The sequence below is a fragment of the Culex quinquefasciatus genome, chromosome 3 (genome assembly GCF_015732765.1).
Source record: "Culex quinquefasciatus strain JHB chromosome 3, VPISU_Cqui_1.0_pri_paternal, whole genome shotgun sequence".
NCBI lineage: Eukaryota > Metazoa > Arthropoda > Insecta > Diptera > Culicidae > Culex > Culex quinquefasciatus.
The window spans coordinates 101,983,046-102,005,890 of NC_051863.1; the positions used below are offsets into that span (position 1 = coordinate 101,983,046).

The 22,845-nt window shown below is 35.8% G+C and overlaps 1 protein-coding gene across 1 annotated transcript in view; it reads right to left on the bottom strand.

Annotated features, from left to right (window-relative positions):
- The window catches only part of LOC6053185 (scavenger receptor class B member 1), a gene marked incomplete at its 5' end in the record, with an annotated part of 68,169 nt that overhangs the window by 1,144 nt on the left and 44,180 nt on the right, over positions 1-22,845 (bottom strand). Inside the window, one exon of the mRNA XM_038261074.1 lies at positions 2,629-2,706. Coding sequence (XP_038117002.1) covers positions 2,629-2,706 — 78 coding nt within the window. The remainder of the gene's footprint in view (positions 1-2,628; positions 2,707-22,845) is intronic.

The following is a 22,845-nucleotide window of genomic DNA, read 5'->3' on the forward strand; positions in this document are numbered from 1 at the left end:
AATTTAAGAATTTAAAATTTAAAAATTTAAAATTTAAGATTTAAAATTTAAGAATTTAAGAATTTAAATTTAAAATTTAAATTTAAAATTTAAAAGAATTTAAGAATTTAAGAATTTAAATTTAAGAATTTAAAATTTAAATTTAAGAATTTAAATTTAAAATTTAAGAATTTAAAATTTAAAATTTAAGAATTTAAGAATTTAAATTTAAGAATTTAAAAATTTAAGAATTTAAGAATTTAAAATTTAGAATTTAAGTTTAAAATTTAAATTTAAATTTAAAATTTAAGAATTTAAATTTAAAATTTAAAATTTAAAATTTAAAATTTAAGAATTTAAAATTTAAAATTTAAGAATTTAAGAATTTAAGAATTTAAATTTAAGAATTTAAAATTTAAATTTAAAATTTAAAATTTAAAATTTAGAATTTAAAATTTAAATTTAAATTTAAATTTAAATTTAAGAATTTAAATTTAAAATTTAGAATTTAAAATTTAAGAATTTAAGAATTTGAAATTTAAAATTTAAATTTAAAATTTAAAATTTAAGAATTTAAGAATTTAAATTTAAGAAATTTAAAATTTAAATTTAAATTTAAATTTGAATTTAAGAATTTAAAATTTAAATTTAAGAATTTAAGAATTTAAATTTAAAATTTAAGAATTTAAAATTTAAAATTTAAAATTTAAATTTAAATTTAAAATTTAAGAATTTAAAATTTAAAATTTAAGAATTTAAATTTAAATTTAAAATTTAAGAATTTAAAATTTAAAATTTAAGAATTTAAGAATTTAAATTTAAAATTTAAATTTAAGAATTTAAATTTAAATTTAAAATTTAAGAATTTAAGAATTTAAGAATTTAAGAAATTTAAGAATTTAAATTTAAAATTTAAAATTTAAATTTAAAATTTAAGAATTTAAAATTTAAATTTAAAATTTAAGAATTTAAAATTTAAATTTAAGAATTTAAATTTAAGAATTTAAATTTAAATTTAAATTTAAAATTTAAATTTAATTTAAAATTTAAGAATTTAAAATTTAAAATTTAAGAATTTAAGAATTTAAGAATTTAAAATTTAAGAATTTAAGAATTTAAGAATTTAAGAATTTAAGAATTTAAGAATTTAAGAATTTAAGAATTTAAGAATTTAAGAATTTAAAATTTAAGAATTTAAGAATTTAAATTTAAGAATTTAAATTTAAATTTAAAATTTAAAATTAAATTTAAGAATTTAAGAATTTAAGAATTTAAAATTTAAAATTTAAGAATTTAAATTTAAGAACCTAAGAATTTAAGAATTTAAGAATTTAAATTTAAGAATTTAAGAATTTAAGAATTTAAGAATTTAAGAATTAAAATTTAAGAATTTAAGAATTTAAATTTAAGAATTTAAATTTAAGAATTAAGAATTTAAAATTAAAATTTAAAATTTAAAATTTAAGAATTTAAAATTTAAGAATTTAAGAATTTAAGAATTTAAATTTAAGAATTTAAAATTTAAGAATTTAAAATTTAAGAATTTAAGAATTTAAGAATTTAAGAATTTAAGAATTTAAGAATTTAAATTTAAGAATTTAAATTTAAGAATTTAAGAATTTAAGAATTTAAGAATTTAAGAATTTAAGAATTTAAGAATTTAAGAATTTAAGAATTTAAGAATTTAAGAATTTAAGAATTTAAGAATTTAAGAATTTAAGAATTTAAGAATTTAAGAATTTAAGAATTTAAGAATTTAAGAATTTAAGAATTTAAGAATTTAAGAATTTAAGAATTCAAGAATTTAAGAATTTATGAATTCCAGAAAAAAATTAAACATTTGTACCAGCCTTATTTAATAATTTCCTTATTTCCTAATTTCCATACTTCCAAATTTCCTGATTTCTTAACTTCCTAACTTTCTAAACTCCTATTTTCCTAGTTTCCTAATGTCCTAACTTCTTAATTTCCTGATTTCCTAATTTCTTAACTTCTTAATTTCCTAACTTCTTAATTTCCTAGTTTCCTGATATCTTAATTTCCCAATTTCCTAACTTCCTAACTTCCACACTTCCTAATATTCTAATTTCCTAATTTAATTTCCTAACTTCCTAATTTCCAAATTTCCTAACTTCCTTACATCCTAATTTCCTTACATATAAATTTCCTAATTTCTTAATTTCATTATTTTCTTATTTTCTTTATTTAACTAATTTGCTAATATCATAATTTCCAAATTTCCTAATTTCCTAATTATTTAATTTCCTTATTACATTTTTTTAATTTTAGTTTTTCTTGTTTTGGAATTTAAGAATTTTTAATTTGCTTTTATTTATTGATTTCTTCATTTTGTTTATAATTGTTGTTAAAATCTATTTAATTTTAAGATTTGAATATTTTTAATCTTTTTATTTTTTCTTCGAAAGAACCTCAAGCGCGCACACCGTCAATCGCGCTCATACCGAAATGTCAACTTTTCTTGGGGGCGTCACGAAAAGAACACGCAACATTTCTTGACCGCGTTCCTTCCGATCAGCATACCGTACTTAAACATTGGACTGAGTTTCTAGAGTACATAAAATAAAAGTGATATTTTTATTGATTGATTGATTATTTTATGATTTCTACTAAAGACATAGAAATCCTCACCTGTTTAATATCCACCACTTGACTGACTGCAAGATTGATCTGAATTCGTGCCCGAGCGCGGAGAGCGGTGCCCATTTCCTGTGGAAAAGAAGAGACGTTAATGTATAGTTACGGAAATTGCTTTCCACAAAATTGATCGACGCCACCAACATCGTCAGCACAGCCGACAAGAGTTATCCAAACTGTGAACAAGGCAAAACTTCATTTACCTCACCGCGATCAAAGGCTAGTATGGAGATCGGAAGGAAAGGGGTCAAGAAACAGCTTTACGAACAGCAGAACAAAGGAGAGGGAGCGTTTTCTTGGGGCTTTTCTTCACCCTCTCTGGCTTGCTTTCGCTGCCGCTGCTGCCCATTTGAAATTTTTCTTGAGCGTTTCCTTCCGATGTGCATACACCGCTTAAAGCAAGTAACTCGATTAATGCTCACTACCTCATGCGTGAGGCTCTGGGGAACTTTTACGATTACAATTAATTCAGAACGTTTTGGACAGTCTAACTCAACGCGTCGGCGTAATTAATTTAGAGAAATCCACCCTTCAACAATGGACATTGTATAACTGGCCGCCCGTGTGGATCAATCGGACCGCGCACTGGACTCACAATCCAGAGGCCGCCGGTTCGAATCCAGCGGCGGGCGCTCTAAAATTCTTTGTGTAAATGAGTATTCGGCGCCGTCGCTCCGTGCCATACTTTCATACACTTAGGAGCCCAGGGCGGCGAATGTACTCCGTTTCAAACGCAACAACCGATTCGTACAAGGAATCGGTTGTTGCGTTTGAAACGGAATACGTAAACGATTCGAATTGAATTCCGTTTCAGAATTCCGATTGAGTTAACTGGGCGACCAAAGAAGAAAACAACAAAGTTAACCGCTGGAGACTTCGGCAAGAGGCGTCACGGGTCTCCACAGACCGTTATTATGAAAAAATCCACCCAAACCAATTATTGGAAATGGTTTCTGGGACGATTCACGGGACTGACTTAGCCGGATTAAGCCTAAGTCAAGCGACTTACATGTTTATAAGTAAATATTAAAAAAAAACCTACATTAGGCAATAATAAATCAAGGACAACTAGATTGCACAAAAATAATTTAAAATGGGGTGACTTTGAGCCAAAAAAAGACATTGTACCAACAAACGACTGAAGATTGTGTTGATAAGTTTGAGTTTTATGTTAATTAATTTATTTGTGAATGGATTAATTTGATCCATTTATGTTTCAGAAAAAAACAATTAGATGATATTGCTACGCAAATCTGCTAACTCTGTTTAAATAAGGACTGTTGATTTATAATCACCTAGAAGTGACAAATTTGAAAATGATGCGCCCATTTTTCAGTTTTGAATTATTTCCTACAGATTACAAATAAAACAATCATTATTAGGGCAATAAATTTAGTGACGTGGCAAGTTTGTGACATTGCAATAATAATAATATTGTTTTTTTTTTTGTTTAAAAACGTTTATAAAATTTTAACCATACGAATGAAATCCAGAGAGTACTTCAGCTAGGGACCATCCATAAACCACTTGGGCACTTTAAGAGGGGGGAGGGGGAAATGGCGACTGTCAACGAGGGGGGCGGGGGCGGGAGGGGGGTGATTGAGATTAACAAAAACGTGTCCACGAGGTTCATGGATGGTCCCCTATTATTTAGCCCATATTTTTTTTCTTATGTAGAATGATTATAACTAACAAAAGTTCAATGACACAACATCCCATAGGATTAAAATTTCAAACCAATTGTGATATTATATCACAATTGGTTTGAAATTTTAATCCTATGGGATGTTGTGTCATTGAACTTTTGTTAGTTTTAATTAGGGTTAGTGAAATTTCACGATTTCGCGGACAGCGTGAAATCCGCGAAATTTGGCTTTTTCCGCGAAATCCCGTGAAATTTTATGTTTGTGTGAAAATGTAACGATTTTCTCAAATCAATTTATCAAATTAAAAAGGAATAAAAAAAATCTTATGAACTACTGTAGAATTAAGTGAGTGAATACCCTGGTTTAATTACTAATGAGCATGAGAGATCACCCATGGTTGCCCCTCCGTTGCTGAACAGAACCGTAATATCCTTTCAGCACTACTGATTATAGGCTTTGACGATCTAGTGGTGTTTCCCTTATCAACAGCATGTATGAATGCGCCGAAAGATAAAACACCATGATTGCTAAAGCTAGATCAGTTGCGAATAGGTAACAGTCATTGGCCACCAACGGCGCCCGCCATGTCAGTTTGTAGACCTTGATTTTAAGGGACGGGAATGTTAGTTAGCGCAAGTTGCTACTAGGGCAGCTGATTTACTCTGTGCTTACACCCCACGAGCACCAGGAACCTGAAAACTTGTTAGTAGGATAGGGTTTTTGGTCAGGATTCATCATAGAAGATGATGATGCGACCCAAAATCATAGTGTTTGTTGAAGGGTATTATGTATTATTCTCAAGGCAAGCAATCGGATGCTGCGGATGAGACATTTCCCGTTTATCGGTTGTTAAATTTTAAATGAAATGGTTTAGTCTTAGACAGCCGGCTGTGGAAAGATAGAACCAAAATCATTTGTAATTAAAACTGAAGGGTTAAACAGTGTAATTTTTAACTTGAGATGATTTCAAGAGCTTTAAATGATTGATGTTTAGTGAGGTACTGATTAACTTTGCGAATGACGACGGACACGAAAAATCTTGCGACCCAACGGAAAGGCATCGCAAATCGGACTCTACACAATCCTGTTCTTTTCACTTTGTAAACAAACACAACCAACCGCTCGCACTGATGGAACATAATTGAATGATTCCCCCCCGTCCAGCGCGTCCCTTCACTCAATATTTTTGCATGCACAATCCTGTTTTTTTCACTTTGTAAACAAACACAACCAACCGCTCGCACTGATGGAACATAATTGAATCAATACCCTGGTTTAATTACTAATATAGAGTTAGTAATTTTTGACGATTTCGTAGACGGCGTGAAATTCTGAAATTTTCTCAAATCGTTTTTTTAAATAACAACTTAAAAAATATTTCATCCAAAAAGACTACACAGAAAAAATATGTAAAATTGCACTTCATGTAAACCTTGAAATAAATGTAAAATTGGGTAATGTAAAATTGAGAATTAATGTAAATGGTTAAATATCATGTAAAACCAGGTTATGTAAAATCTAATGGAATGTAAATGACGCATCTCATATAAATTATCTTAAACTGCCACATTTTGCCAAAAAAAATCATGTAAATTATAAAACTAATGTAAAATTTTCTAAATGTAAATTTGAAAAGCATGTAAATTTCAATTTGAAACCTTTATTGAAAAATGACAGCTGGCCAAACCAAAACATTCATTCAAGTGTTTCGAGTGATGTGAAGGATGGTGGAGGTAACTTTAAATTTGGGGATGTTTTTAAACAGAAATACGCCTTTGGGTAGGCACATCGGATGCAGACGCACACAGAAAAAAAAGTGTAAATTTACCCGACACTGAAATCATGTTTAAAACGTAAACGTGATCAATGTAAATTCGAAATTCAATGTAAAATGGTAGATCGCATTTAAAGAACCTGCATGTAAATTGAGATTCAACTTAATGCATGAATCTCATTTAAATGAAAATTTTGTTTCAGAGAAATCATAAATTGAAAAAATGAAAAGCATGTAAATGTTCTTTTGATGTAAATTTGTGTAAACGTAAAGCCGGAGCCGCAAACGATGCCTGGATGAAAGGCCGTCTGTTGACCAGTGGTTTTTGCTGACAATTACCAAATCAAATACTAACATACGAAGCAGCCTCCAGCCGACGATCAATTTTAAAATGTTTCTGACGGCACCGGCAATTATTGACCGGAAGTTTTCCTATTTGAAGCAATCTCAAGCCCGGATTCACTTGCACAACTACATCTCGATTAGTCAGGAATGCTTCGTGTTCCAGCTGATTGACAACGGTTACGGGAGGCCGGTAAATTTTAATAATAGATACTAAATGTTTTTGTTGGGTCGCGGACCCTATTATCGGTGATTATTTATCACCCCCCGTCGCACGGGGGGGTGAGTACGAAAGAGACGTCAGTGGTGGCAGCTGACGTCTGCTTGACTTGTTATTGTTTTGAATGTTGTTTGTAATATTTGTGAAAATATACGTTCTGTTGCGTTTTGATACCCGTTGAGACCGGTCGTCTCATCGGGACTTAGAAAGTCGCCGTGTTTTATTTTATTGTACCGTCCTCCCAGTGGTGTCTTCGTCCGCCGTCGTAATAATCGTTTCGTTTCTTGTTCCGGACGTCCCCGCAGTAATGCACAACGTAGGGGACTGGACGATCGGGCCGAACATTGTGGTGCCGTGACCAGGATGTATGTTGGGTCACAGACCCTATTATGGCATATTTTGTATTACCCCCGGTCACGCAGTGTTTCCCTCATTGACCGCTGGGAGCGCTAGTAGGCTGACAGTATAGTCTGTCATGTATGTTATTGTTTATCTTCGTGATGTTATTTTCTGTGATATAGATTTAAGGTTTCTTGTATTGTATAAATTGTGAAATAAACTTCTTCTGTGTTGAACCTCCGAGGAGGCAGGAGGCGTGGGGCACCACAATGTTCGGCCCAATCGGCCAGTCCCTACGTTGTGTTCTAACTCCTTGCGGGACTGCCGGAACCAACAACTTACGAACTACGGCGGAGCTTCAGGGACGATGGCGGACGCAGACTTTTCTCACCGAACAAATAAAACACGGTGGTTTTCAGGCTCCGAGAGGCCTCCTGCCTCCTCGGAGGTTCAACACAGAAGAAGTTTATTTCACAATTTATACAATACAAGAAACCTTAAATCTATATCACAGAAAATAACATTTACTTAGCAAAAACTACAATTTTATTCCTCCGACCGAGACTTTATTCGCTAAGTCCAAAAGATAAACAAAGTTTCTCCTCAACGCGATCCGACCGCGACGACGATCTATTTCGACTGATTTTGACCAAGCAGTGTGAGAAGGAATGCGAAAGATAGTGTGACGGTGCGCGTGATCGCGACGATCAACAAAACCAACACTACACCACTACCATCACCCTGCCGTGTGCGTACGCAAATTATAGCAAGAGAATTTATGCTACACGGCAGGGTGGCGAGTTAATTTAACTTTCCAACCAAACAGTTTTCATTCTCCTTTTTAAGTTAGCATCCGGATGGACGAATCATTTGCTCCGATTGTTTGTGGTGTTTGAACGTCTCGCCTTCAGTTAGTCAAGGTTGTTCCTTTTGCCACTGCCGGTTCTGAAGGCCAGGTATATGGTTCTTGTTTCAATGCATCTTCTACCTTATCCCCTTTTGGAATGTTCAACCAGCCGTAACACCCGGAATTTTCCGCAGAAACTTATTCACCAGAAGACTTGTTCATGTTGACCAGTAGGAGCAGGAAGCCTCTTGTTAGCCCGCAATCTTCCGCAAGAAAGCTTTCCTCCAGCGGCAACAAAATTTGTTCTTTTCAGTGTTTACGAAAAAATCACTTCTCATTCTCAAAAATTTCAACTCTTATGATTCGCGACTAACACTTCACTAAGAGCAACCTTACCAGCGTGAGTATTAGGCCGGTTTTAGCGTTTTGTAACGCGTGTTAGTAACTTTGCTCCCACACCGGTCGTTGCTAAATGGGTTGCTAAACTAAAACGTAACGCGTCGGTTGGGAGCGAGTTACCAAATCTAGCAACGCGCTAGCAACGCAACTTAAACTTGGAACTGTCAAAGTTCAAAACAAAGTTTGTTCAGTTTTTATGTTCGAATGTTGTTTATGTGTTTTTTTTTCGTCTTTTGTCGGTCGAAGTGACCAAACCGCGCAAAAATTAAGAAGGAGTTGGATTGCGGCAATAGAAAATCCGGTAAGTATCGTAAAAAATGGCCTGGATTCCGGGTTTACTGGCCACGGAACCGGCTACTGAAGGATTGACTGTTCATGAGAATGGTTTTCCCAGTTTTCTGAAAACAGCATCCTTCCTCTAGCGCAGGGAACTCCTTCCGGATGGTCACGGAGCTGGCAAAAAAAATCCGGCAGCATCATCTCATGCGCAGGGAACTCCTTCCGGATGATGTTTGCTGGTTTCGTAACCATCCGGAACGAGTTCCTTGTGCAAGAGGGAGGATGCTGTTTGAACTTCCGATAGTCAGAGCCGGCAAAAAACATCCGGAAGGAGTTCCCTTTACATCAGGGAGGATGCTTCTTTTATTTGCTGGTTCCCACATAAGGTATTGGGGTCCGTCGACCCCAAACTTTAAAAAAATCGTCATAATTCCAGTTTTTGACCGATTTCTGTTCTTTTGGTCACAAATGAAAGCTTAGGACGTCCCCTTTTCGATACCGACATGGGAAACCGGATTTGGACACCGGTGGCCACGGGAATCGGCTACAACCGAAAAAAGACCTTTTGGAGACCCCAACTTTGACGACCTGTATCTCCGGTAAATTTCAGCCAATCAGGATGCTCCGGGTTGCATTAGACAGGCATTTACCTGTACTTTGACCACAAATATTAATATCAGGGCCAGGTGACCTACCGGTTCCGGAAATCCGGAACATCCGAAAAGTTCATGTTTTAATGTTTTACACATATATGTGATACAAATACTCTCAAAATGGTTGAAATTGATCCATAAAACTTACTAAAAATACAATACACGATTGCCAGAACCACTCTGGAGTGTTAGTGGCCACTTCCGGGTATCCTGGAACCGGTTCCCAGGTACCCGATGAACGGCCAACTTGACTTTTGGTGAAAACTCATCATGTTGCACTTCAAACTCCATGAAATTGAAAGATATGTCCATCTTTGGTAATGCCGTTATTAGCTGAGCCATCCTGGCCAATCTGGAACCGGTTGCCGGTGGCCTCTTGGGGACACTTCCGGAATATGAGAGAAACCCTATCATCCGATATATCAAACTTCATAAAATTGAAAGATATGGCAATCTACGGTCATGCCGTTGATCGTTGACCAATCTTGGCCAATCCTGAACCGGTTACCAGTGGCCCCTTTGGGACAATCCCGGAATATGAGAGAAATCCTATCATCTGACATATCAAACTTCATGGAATTGAAGGATGCAGGCACCTAGCTAAGGGGGTGGGCTTCGGGCAAACCCCCCCCCCCCCTGATTTTTTTTGGAAGACATATGGGAGAGAGGGAAGAAGAAGAAAAAAGAAGAAAATATCATGTTCAAGCCCACAGCCCCCGGACCAAAATTCTGGCTACACTTCTGGAAGGATGTGTCAATCTACAGTCATGCCATTGTACGCTTATTCATTCTGGCAATTCTGGAACTAGTTCCCGGTGGCCTCTTAGGACACTTCCAGAATATGAGAGAAACCCTATCATCCGATGTAATTCATAGATATTTCAACCAACGGTCAGCGATCAATTGCATAACCGTAGATTAAGGTAGTTTTCAATTTCATGAAGTTTGATATGTCGGATGATAGAATTTCTCTCATATTCCGGAAGTGTCCCCAAGAGACCACCGGTAACTGGTTCCAGAATGGCCAGAATGGGTCTGCGAACAGCGGCATGACCGTAGATCAGGGTGCTCAAAGTTTTTGAAGGCCGGGCCAAATTGGAAGCTCAAATGAGCTTGCGGGCCAAATTTACAAAAAAATGTTGTTAAAAAAATAAATTACGTTATTTTAATGTAAAAAATCAGACATTTCTGTTATTTAAAAAAAAATCTTTTCAAAATAATAGGAACCACAAAATAACGAGTTTCTATCGGTATTGTTGTTTCTGGTATTTGAAAAAAAAAGTTCTTAGCTGAATGTACTTGCATCTTCAAAAAAAAATTGTTTTTATATTTCGAAAATTGTGGTGACATTACATGTTGAACAATTCTTCTATAAGTTAAGTGTGGCTAATGAAAAATCGTTGAGATCCAGAATTTCAACATTTCAATGAAAATTTTTTTTTGGAAAATGTTTTAAGCTTTCGTATAGTTAACCTGCAATCATTATTTTCAAAAAAAGCGAAACAACATTCATTTATTTCATCGAAAATTCACTAAAATTCAAATTAAATTTAACAAACCCAAACATGCTCAAGAGATTTTAAATGCAAAGGAATGCATATTTAATTAATTTCAGCTGAATGCTCTTAAATTATTTTTTTAATTTTTTTGAAAATATATTTTTGCTCCTGGTTTTTCGAGTCAATTTTTTAATAATGGTGGAGGGGTGGGTTGATCGACGAAAGCTTTGTAAAATATTTGCTACAAACTTGATCCTCCGATTTCCACATTTTGTCTGCCTGAATCAGTTGATAGTCAATCAGATTCGTTATCTAACTGTAATGAGTTCGAATCCCTTATGAAGTGCAATGTAAGATTGAGGGTGACTTGCAAATTAATAAAGAAAACTTTTTTTTGCATCTATTACAGAATTCTACCAAAGGCAAACTTGAACGTCTTTTTGATATTTCTAAAAATGTTTGATGAAAGTTTTGACGACATTTACTAGTTTCACTCACATTGAAACGTGTGAAATTGTTTTAATTATAAAATAGGTCGTACATGTTGTTTCATTTGCAGCAAGCCTCAACTCTACTCGTTTTCAGGAACGCCCACGAAATGGAACTAACGTGCGCCGACATCATGCTGCTGTGTGACCTGTTCTATCTGCCGTTCGAGCACGACAGCAAAGCCCTACAGCTGTTGGCCGAATTCCACTGGCTCAAGATAAAGGCTCAGGTGCTGTTCAAAACCGGTCGCGCAAGCCAAGCTTGGCGACAACTCGGACGGCGGGGGATTCGAAATGTGCAGCCAGTGGCCAGTTCGCCAACTGGTCCACAAGGTTCGATACTTCCCAGTGCCGATTGTTGTGTCTTTGTTCCGACGACAACGGCTTAACTGGTGGAAAACAAAAGATCCAGCACCACCTAACAGGTAATCGAGCTTATAATTTGTGATGTTTTTGCCCTAATTGTTTGTTTTTTTTACAGAACTATTTGCTACAGTGATCGTGGACGTCGTTGGGGCATCCCCTACGCCATCCTAGAAGGAGTTGATGGGTTCGAACTCACCGGATAAGCTGGAAAATTCGCTCGAAAGCAATGGGAGGAAAAGCAACGGATCATATAATGCCGTAATTAGGCCTCAACCAAGTTGTCGTTTCCTAACCCTAACCAATTCTTTCAGGTGAGTACATTCCGCATTGTAGTTATCACTCCCTTAAAAAAGCATGCGAGAGTTGCTCCGTTGAATCTATTACTTGATGCAACTAAAAAAACTTTTGTATCACGGTACAGAAAGATTTGTTCTACTTCAGGTCAAACAAGAAAACCTATTTTGATCAAAAAAGAAGCAACAATTTAATCTTTCTGGACCGGTATTCACGAAAGCTTTTGAAAATTACATCAGATTCTAGATTCAACGGGCAAAAAAAAATTTCGGCTTTTGTGAATTTACGTTAGTTTTATCGGAAATTTACATGTTTTGGGACCAATTTGTTCGAAAAGTTTACATCGGATGGCATTTAAATTTCAAATGAATTTGATGTAAATTCGCATCATTAATGACGTGCACTTTTGTACATCATAAATGATGTAAATTTACCCGATTTTTTTCTGTGTAGTTTAGAGTCTCTGCCGGGATTCTAGAACAAGCCTCAGTAGTCTCTCTTCCCAGAGATTGGCGCGACACGTGGTGTTAAAACTGCTGCTGGTCATCGTGCAAAGACATTCGTTACAAAGTTACAGATTTTTTTTTAATATTTACGTACCATTTTTGTATGAACAGCTGCCAAAATTGTATGGGTGAACCAATAACACAAAATGGCTTCTTTGGTGATAGGGAAGGCCTCCACAAAGCTTGAGCCAAATAAAAAAATAATAAAAATGGTCGAAATCGGCCGATTTTGTAGAGTATGCTCCAATGTCCTGAACATTTTTACAGAACAAATTCCATTATTCAGCTTCTTTTCATTTTATAGAGCAATTTACAGAAAAAATACAACTGATCGAAGAGTTTGTTTGATTTGTACCCTTTTCGCCCATTTTACAGTGATCAAAAAGGTCTTAATTAGAAGCTAGAAATGGGTTGACACCCTCTAGATGTGCCACCCTGTCTTCCAACATGTCAAAATTTGTTGGAATAAGTAGTTTAGCCGGGTCCGGTGGTTTAGTGGTTAGCGTGGTAGACTCTGAACCCCAGTATGGCCTGGGTTCAATCCCAGACGGACCCGGTGGCATTTTTCGAGTCGAGATTTGCCTGATCACGCCTTCTATCGGATGGGGAAGTAAAACGTCGGTCCATTTGCGTAAAAGAGGTTTTGGGTGACTCACCACACATAACCTTCGGACGCCTAGAAATGAGCAGAAACTTGCAACAGAGACCACAAAAGACCCGGGGGTCGTTAAAGTGGATTACTTTGCTTTTTTTTTGCTTTTTTTTTAAGTAGTTTAACAACTTTCCCTAAGACACCAACGCTTTAAAAGGTCACCAGTACAAATTAGGGTTTGGTTGACACCCTGTAGGTGTGTCACCCTGCATGTCAATAATTTTAAATAAAAGCCACATTCATATACAACAACTTTTCCTAAGACACAATTTTGCTAGGATGCTTCCTTATTACGTTAAAAGAAGATTTCGAAATATCTACCGAAGTACTGGCAGTGTTGGCAAGAAATATAATTTTCAGCACTTATTCTGAAATGCCTCTTTTAAAAACTCTTTATCATTTTCCAGAAGAAAGATAGGACCATATTTTCTTCGGGAAAGTTTTAGAGGACATTCAGGACTATACTTCTACGGTGCTAGTTTTTAAATTGAGTGAAAAATTAAAATTATAAAAATCAAAATGTAAAAAAGAGGGGTTTCCCATACACATTTCCATACAACTTTGAATCGCTTTGCGGAAAGCCGGTCAAATCCAATCGCTCCCAAATTTTGGGGGGTTGTTTGGGGGCCCAAATGGGATTGGAAAATGCCTGTTCTGAATGAATCAGTCCATTTTGAAATTTTCCCATACAACTTCAAGTCACCCTAGTGTTCATAGAGAGTTTTTATGTTAAATGCACTCGTCTGGATGGTTGAAAGAAATTTCAGATAAAATTATACAAATTTATAAAATTATATTTCTTTTATTGTACTGTTAAGAAATTAGGATTAGAAACAATAACAATATTTTACAGCTATTTTTATGTTTGTCTTGACAAAACATATGTTCAACAAGATTACAAATTTCGTGCAACAAAATAAGATAATAACAATTTCAAATAGGCAAGTTCAAAATCTAAAACTTCTAACAATTATTTTAATTTAATAAAAAGAAAATCAGTTAACATCTTTTTAACCTTATAAAGATTTTCTTCAGGAAACTTTGCCATTGAGCTTGAGCTTGAAACTTTCTAATTGTAATCTTGCTTGAAAAGTAAGGAAAATATAGTTATTTTTCTGTTGAATTCAATAAAATGGCAAAGTTTCCTAATGAAAATTTGTAAAAGTTTAAAAAGATTTTAACTATTTTTTTTTATAAAATTAAAATAATCGTTAGAAGCTTTAGTTTTTTTGAACTAGCGTATTTGAAATTGTTATTTTCTTATTTTGTTGCACGAAACTTGTAATTTTGTTGAACATTTGTTTTATCAAGACAAACATAAACGAAAAACGAAAAAACGAAGTTGACTTTATAGCTGTCGGCAGGGTAGGTAAACCATCACCATCGCACTATCATTGATGCATATTTCGGCGCGATCCTCGTCTCTTAAAATTTCTCTTCTCTTTCGCAGCCGAGTGATGGTCGGCATGTTATCGCGAATATCGAAAGCCCATCACATCGACGAGATATACCCTATCGCTGGCTCCGATGGAACTATCGTTCCAACCGGAGAGACACGCACACGAAATTGCTGTATACATACCAGTGCTGATTTCTAAGGTTTAGAACTAGTTAGTCGCTCAAATTTGAGTCAGCGGGGCGCTAGTTGCTCATGAGGGCGCTAACAGTGCATAACCGTGATGAAGAGCGGTAATAGTGAAACCTTATGTAAAGTTGTTTTAAAATCGTACTAACAAATTAAAAACTATATATTGAACTCCTTTGTTGAACCGAACAAAATAAGTGAAATCTTGAAGCACAAGAACATTTGTTTTATACTTTTTTGAACTTTAATAAATATTCTTTTCACGACTTAATCATTGGGATTTTAACTATAAGGTAATCATTTTGCAATTTAAGAATAGTAAACCAAAAAACATTTCCATAATCAATTCAAAAGATTTCTACACTATGTTTTTTAATCAACATTTCGTTAATTCAACATTTTTAATTTAAAGATCTCAAAATTCGAAGCTGTTTTAAATTTAGAAGTATTCTAAATATAATTGAATAAATCTTTTATTTAGCATTAAATACGTTGCAACTTAAAACAATAATTGTTTAAAGTTTTGAGGATTTAAAAAATCCAATATTCAAAATTTTGTGGCTAAAATATTTTTAAATCTAGGAAGATAATCATATCCATAGAAATTTAGTTTAATAATAAAATCATAAAAATAGTTGAATAGCTATTATTAAATAACGGTTGATGAATACTCCAGTTTATTATTATTTGAAAGCAAAAAGCAAAAGAATCATCAAATATTAAAAAAAAAACCATTGCTTTTTTAACATTCCAACGCCCAAGGCTCCAAAAAAAATGGAACGGTTACTTCAACTCGCTGGTTCTCGGGCATAACTCACCCAATCAAGACGATTATTTTTTCCAGTGATTTGTTAGGATGTCTAGATGATCCTAGAACTTTGCAGAACTAATTTTGATCAAATCTGTAGTTTTTGCGATCAAAAACAACGTTCCAACTTTTGTTTTCGCGTATAAAAAAAAATCGCCGATATTCCGCGGAGGCAGTTGTTTTAAAAAAAGATAGAACATTTTTTCGGTCGCAGAAATTACAGATTTGATCAAATCAAGTTCTGCAAAATTTTAGGATCATCTAGACATTCTTACAAATCCCTGGAAACAAGAATCGTCCCGAATGGTTGAGTTATGCCCGAGAACCAGCGAGTTGAAGTTACCGTTCCAACTTTTTTGGGAGGCTTGGGCATCCGTGTAAGTTGGACATGCGTTGGGCGTTCCAGTGTGAAAAAAAAAAATGTACTTGTGCGTTAAATTCAACAACAAAAGGTTGGTTGAAAATACTTATAGTTTTTTTTGTTTTTAATAAAAATAAAAGATGAAGGCCTAGAATTGTTTTTTGCTTATCACGAATCGTACGGTGCTTATAATCGCTATTATCAGAAAAACGTTACTTAATCCACCTTAAGGTGGTTGGTGCCTTCCTCACATTCATGTTGTATTTTAGGGTGTATTTACACATTAATTTTAGTTTTTTTTAATTTTTTTATTCATTTTTATTTTATTTTTTCATTTAATTTTTTTATAATTATTGTTTTAACCTTCGGGAAGTCGCGTGTTTTCGCCTTTCTTACAAGTGCCCTTACAAACTGTGTACAAAGTACACGTACGCGACCTCCGGTGGGTTAACCAGAACAGCAATTTTCAATTCTTTTTTTACCAACTCTCTACCAATAAAGGAGAAAAGGGGGGGCTGTAATTGAATTTAAAAGTGCTGATATGCCAACATTAGGTGTACGATGGAATTGCATGCTGTCCCCTTAGTCTTAGTAAACAATGTCTTATGAGTTGTATATTTCAGTAAAAAGTTCGTGTAAATTTTTGTCGAGACAAAATGATGTATTCAGCAACATAATTAATACAGATTTTTTCCAGAAGAGACGCAGACACTGCTTAAGCAATGTGGCAACCGGGCGATATGCATGCTGCGCGACTCTCGCGCGTAGGCAAAAATACCCAGACTTTGAGGTTATGCAAAAATCACCCTTTTTTGGAGCTACAAAAAACTTTTTCATGGCATAACTTTAAAAGTACTTCACTAAACAGAATAAAATTTAATAGGGTCTTAGGGGACCCCAAAACGAACAGAATAAGGCTGATCCGGCCAAAATCGGTTCAGCCAGTTCTGAGATAATCGTGTGGAAAAGAAATCTTGTCTACACACATCCCCACAGACATTTGTTCAGAATTTGATTCTGAGTCGATAGGTATACGTGAAGGTATATTTAGGAGGAGTATTTAAGAAGTTCATTTTTCGAGTGATTTTATAGCCTTGCCTCAGTGAGGTGAGGAAGGCAAAAAGGCCATCAGTTAAAAAAAAGTTGCTTCAATCTTGTCTCAATTTATGTTTACTGTTTAAAATTAAACTCCAATGAAAAAAGCTAATGCAAATTTAATTTAATGCTTTTTGCTAATCCAGTGACAATGTCCAGCCCTAGTAACATTTTTAAACTTGCAAGTTTTGTCATGGTTCTGAAAACCCTCGTACGACCTTAACAGGCTTTTATGGCCTGCTTAAAACCTAAAATATTTTATCATTATTTTTATTTGAAATTCGATTCAACGATTTTCAACTTATTGAGCATTTGTATTCAAAAATTAACACTAATTCCCTACACCTTTGAGCAAAAATAATGATTATCCAAGTGAATTTTGAGGTTAAGTTCAAATAAAGACTCAAATATCATAATTCCGTTCGTATCCGAGACAAAATTATCCGTGTAATTACAATTTTACTTCATATGATTCAAATTTATATCTCCTGCCTGATAGATATGATTGATTCATAATGGTTGGCACAAAACTAAGGTTTTAAAATATTCTTTCATTCGCCTGAATTTTTATTTTTTTTTTTGATCGTATCACATTTTGTTATGTATTGATATTTAGTTTTTTATACCTTTTATTTATAAATAAATTTATTTATATTTATATCATAAAACTTTGAGCGCAATTTCCTTCGACCTATTGAGTAATAATTTGAAGTTTATAGGAAGATCACGGGTGCCTAATAAAATCTAACCTGATGTTTGGAACTGTTGGACATTTATTCTATAAAATATAAAAAGTGATTCAAGCGCTTTTCCTAGAAAACATGACATGAAAACTCTAAAAATCAAAACAGCTCACGAGCCGCACAGAAAACCTCGTTGACCACTGATCTAAACTATGTTTTCAGTGAAAAAATACATTATATGAACTTTAATGGTTTTTGAACAAGTGTTCGAAGCATTGAAAGTTTTTTCAAGTTTTCAGTGAAAAATATTCATGAAACAGTTATGTATTTTTTTTTTTAAATAATTGTTGTTTTTAAAAAATGTTGTTGTTTATATTATTAATGTGACTTTAACCTAGAGAGGTCATTCGTCACTTAAAATAAATAATTGTATGAGTTTTCTGAAATGTAATACAAAGATTTAAAAGTTGAACAATTTATGTGGGTGTTTATTTAAAAGTTAAATATAGGGCTTCCAAATTTCCCGGGTTTGAAATTTCCCGGGAAACGGGAAAATATTTTTCGAATTCCCGGGAAATTTTTAAAACAATCATAAGATCTATATTTTAATTATATTTGTTATGTTTCTCAAGCTTAAAATCATAGAATTAGCTCAATACTATCAATTTGTGATAATCTACACTTCAATCTTTATAAGGACGGCAGATTTTAGATAGCTTAAAAGAATTAAAAATGGATATTTTTAATCTTTGATGTGCTTTGGATTTTAAATGAACCACCATTTTTAATCCAAGGTGATAAAAACTCAATATGTCTTCTAAATTTATTTATTTATCATTGTTATCCGAGCATTCGTTGGTGAAGGTTGTCTGAATCAACATGACTCGTCGCGTCCCGGCGCAAAACGCCGGCAATATTGCCCTACCTGCGGCTCAAGCAGGCAAAAAAGTGGGAATTTCCAAAAGGAAGGTTGAGGCCTCAACTGATGGCCAAAAACCGGGAATTTCCAAAAGGAAGGTGCTTTTGGAAGTGACATCGAACAGCAAAAAGACGAAAAAGAGCGACGGTACTGTACCGATGGATGAGGAGGAGGAGAACTCTTCGTCGCACGAGGAGCAGCTTTTGAAGAACAACAAGTTCGCTGGACTGCCTGACGAGGACCAGGTAGCGGAAGCAAAGGAGAATGAAGTGAAACAGCGAAAGGAGAAACTGCCTCCTTTTTATGTGCGGCAATCAGCAGCAACGATCGACTTTCGAGCGGGGCTGGTTGAACTCATCAAGTCTGGGAAAGTCCTAGGCAACATTCGTCTGTGTCAGGACGGATTTAAGGTGCTGGTGCAATCCAGGCAGCACTATCAACTGGTCAAGGATTACTTGACCGAAAACGAGGCGGAGTACTTTACCCATGATGTCGTCATGGATAAGCCGTACAAAATCGTCGTCAGAGGTCTGTACGACATGCCAGTGGAGGAATTAGCTGCCGAGCTAAAAGTTTTGAAACTGGATGTGTTGGCCGTGCACAAAATGAGCCGACGCAACAAAGACATCAAGTACCGTGACCAGCTCTACCTGCTGCATTTGGCTAAGGGATCGACGACGCTTCCTGAGCTGAAGGCAATTCGAGCGGTTTTCAACATTATCGTGTCGTGGGAGCGATACCGACCAGTGCATCGTGACGTCACACAATGCTTCAACTGCCTGGGTTTCGGGCACGGAGGTAAGAACTGCCACCTGAAGCGTCGTTGCGCCAAATGTGGTACCGATGCGCACATCACATCCCAGTGCATCCAAGATTCGCTGGTGAAGTGCCTCAACTGCAACGGTGAGCACTCGTCAACCGACCGAAAGTGCCCCAAGAGAGCTGAGTTCGTGAAAATTCGGCAGCAAGCATCGACGAAGAATCAGCCTCAGCGTCGTAGAACTCCTCCAGCCCTGGTGGAGCAAAATTTTCCACCTCTTCAACCGCGACGCCAGGTCCCGAACTTGGCACCGTTGCCGTTGGATCCCAGGAAGAGAGCTGAGATGAATCATCCACGGCCGGGTTCCAGCCAGGAGCCGAGACCGCCACCACCGGGCTTCAGCCAGGAGCCAAGACCAACCCAAGAACCAGCAGTTGAGGAAAATGGTAATGATCTTTACACCTCAACCGAACTCCTCAATATTTTCAAACAGATGTCCGCTGCACTGCGTGGATGCAAAACCAAGACCCAGCAGATTGAAGTGCTGACCTCGTTCGTCATCCAGTATGGATCGTAGGTCCCTCAAGCTGCTGAATTGGAACGCTTGCTCCATTAGGAGGAAGAATTTAGAGCTGGTGGATTTTCTTCGCGAGAAGGAGATCGACGTAGCTGCCATCACGGAAACTCATCTGAAGCCCGGTGAAAAAGTTTATCTGCAAAACTACAAGATCGCGACGCAGCTCGACAGGACCACCTCTGGAGGAGGAGGTGTGCTTGTCGCTGTTCATCGTGATCTCAAGCCACGCCGGCTGCCACACTTTAAGCTGGACATCATCGAGGCCGTTGGGGTGGAAATTCCCACTTCGGTTGGCCCAGTACTCTTCATTGCTGCATACTGCCCACGTCAGGTGAATTCCAGAGATGGTTCAGCAGCAAAACTGAAGAGCGATATCCAGAAGCTGACACGGCGGAGCGCAAAGTACATCATCGCTGGTGACCTCAACGCGAAGCATGAAGTTTGGGGCAACAGCAGGAGGAATCGGAACGGAGTGATTCTGCACAACGATCTGCAAAACGGATACTACAACGTTGTGAGTCCGGATCGTCCAACGAGGGTGGCTCGGTCTGGGAATCACTCAATCATCGACTTCTTCATTACCAATATGGCTGAGAACGTGGCTCATCCTGAGGTGTTTGAAGAGTTGAGTTCTGATCACTATCCGGTGGTTGTGGAGGTTGGAGCTTCCGTTACTCCGCAGCGGCAACCAACCCGGAAAGATTACCACAACGTTGACTGGCAGCAGTTTCAGCAAGTGGTCGACAGCAACATCGACTATGATCAACACCCGGAAACTTCTGCCGATATTGATCGTTCGCTGGAGGTGATCCAGCAGGCTATCAACCAAGCAGAGGCTGCCAACGTTCGGGAGGTTCCTGTTAATTTTAAGGTAACTGATATTGACGTAGATACTAAACACTTGATTAGACTTAGGAATGTTTATAGGAGACAATATCAACGGACTGGGGACTATGACAAAAGATTTCAGTGAACAATTTGAACAAAATCATACAAGACCGACTTGACAATATCAGAAATCAAGAATTTTCAAAACATGTAAGCCAGCTTGGGAATTATTCAAAACCATTTTGGAAACTTTCAAAAGTTCTTAAAAACAAACCAAAGCCTATTCCTCCTCTTATTGTTGAGGATTCTCCTTTGATTACATCCGAGGAAAAGGCAAATGCACTTGGGCTTCATTTTGTTAGTTCACATAATCTTGGCGCTTCCATGACCAGCCGTAAAGAAACATCAGTTGCCAATAGTATTTCAACAATCAATGACTCTACCTTTGAATTTCCTGCAGATTCCCATGTTTCTGGTGAGGAAGTCAAAGTTGCAGTTAAACAAATGAAAAATATGAAAGCTCCAGGCTTTGATAACATTTTAATCTGGTGTTGAAAAAACAGAGTGATCAGTTCTTTCAACATCTAGCCAATATTTTCAATAAATGTTTGCAACTTGGTTACTTCCCCACCAATTGGAAACTGGGCAAAGTCATACCAATTTTGAAGCCTCAAAAGATCCAACATCGCCAACAAGTTATCGTCCCATTAGTCTTTTGAGTAGTCTGTCCAAACTCTTTGAGAAGGTCATCTATTCAAGGCTTTTGGATTTTACCAACGATAATAATATAATTTTGAATGAGCAGTTTGGCTTCCGAAAGGGACATAATACTGCTCATCAGCTTACGAGAGTAACTAAAATCATCAAGCAGAACAAGCTTGAGTCTAAATCAACTGCTATGGCTTTGTTGGATGTTGAGAAGGCTTTTGACAATGTTTGGCATGATGGTTTGATACATAAACTGTATTTATACGGTTTTCCAATGTATCTTATCAAAATTATCCAGCACTATCTTTCGGAGAGATCGTTCAGGGTTTTTCTGAATGGGATTGCTTCTGGATTATTCAACATTGATGCTGGGGTTCCCCAAGGAAGTATTCTTGGCCCACTTCTGTACAATATTTTTACATCTGATTTGCCTACTCTTCCTGGTAATGGTGTGTTGTCACTTTTTGCTGATGACACTGCCGTTATTTATAAGGGTAAAATAACCAGATATTTAGTTGGCCGTCTTCAGAAGGGTCTTGACGTTCTTTCCGAATACTTTGGCGACTGGAAAATTCGCATAAATGCAGCCAAAACTCAAACCATCATTTTTCCACTTTCCAAATCGGCCCGATTTGTCCCAAAGGATGATGTTTTGATTAAAATGAATGATGTTTCAATACCCTGGTCAAAGGAAGTTGTCTATTTAGGTCTCATACTTGACTCGAAACTATTGTTTCGGCAGCATGTAGATAAAATATTGAACAAGTGCAGCATTCTCATCAGGTGTTTGTATCCTTTAATTAACAGAAAATCAAAGCTATCTTTGAAAAATAAGTTAGCAGTTTACAAACAAATAATTTACCCCGTTATTGAGTATGCAGTACCTGTTTGGGAGTGTTGCGCTAGAACTCATAAATTGAAGCTCCAGCGTGTCCAAAACAAGGTACTCAAAATGGTTTTGAATGTTCCTGGCTGGACAAGATCAAGTGAGGTTCATGAATTAGCAGAAGTAAAAATGTTGGATCAGAAGATTCAAGAAAAATGTTTGAAATTCAGGGAAAAATGTGCTATATCTGAATACCCCTTGATTCAAGGATTGGTTTAGTTTATTGTAAGTTTAAGTTAGTTTTAGGTTAGGTTATGTTTTCTTAATTTTTTTTTCCTCATTGTACCTAGTGTTACAAAAATGATAAATCATATACTTTTAAAGTTAAGAAAATGAACAGTGTTTAAATCACGAAAAGCAAACTAAAGCTGAAGAGCCACAGCTGACCACTTATTATGTAAACCAAATGTAATTATTATAAGAAAGATTCAATAAAGTATATATTTATTTATTTTTTTAATATGACATGACTAGGAAAGCCAAACAAAATCTTTGAACGTGTCTGAAAAAACAAGAAACGACAACAACAACAGTTAATGTAAAATTTGAGATTAGTTTAGAATTTCATGTTTTATGTAAAACATATTTTACAAAATATCTTTAAATCAGTCCTGCCAACTGAGGAAAATCGGGACTGCAGTCTGAATATTCACAGGAGATTTAATAGCAATAAATGTGGTAATCGGTGTACTAATTA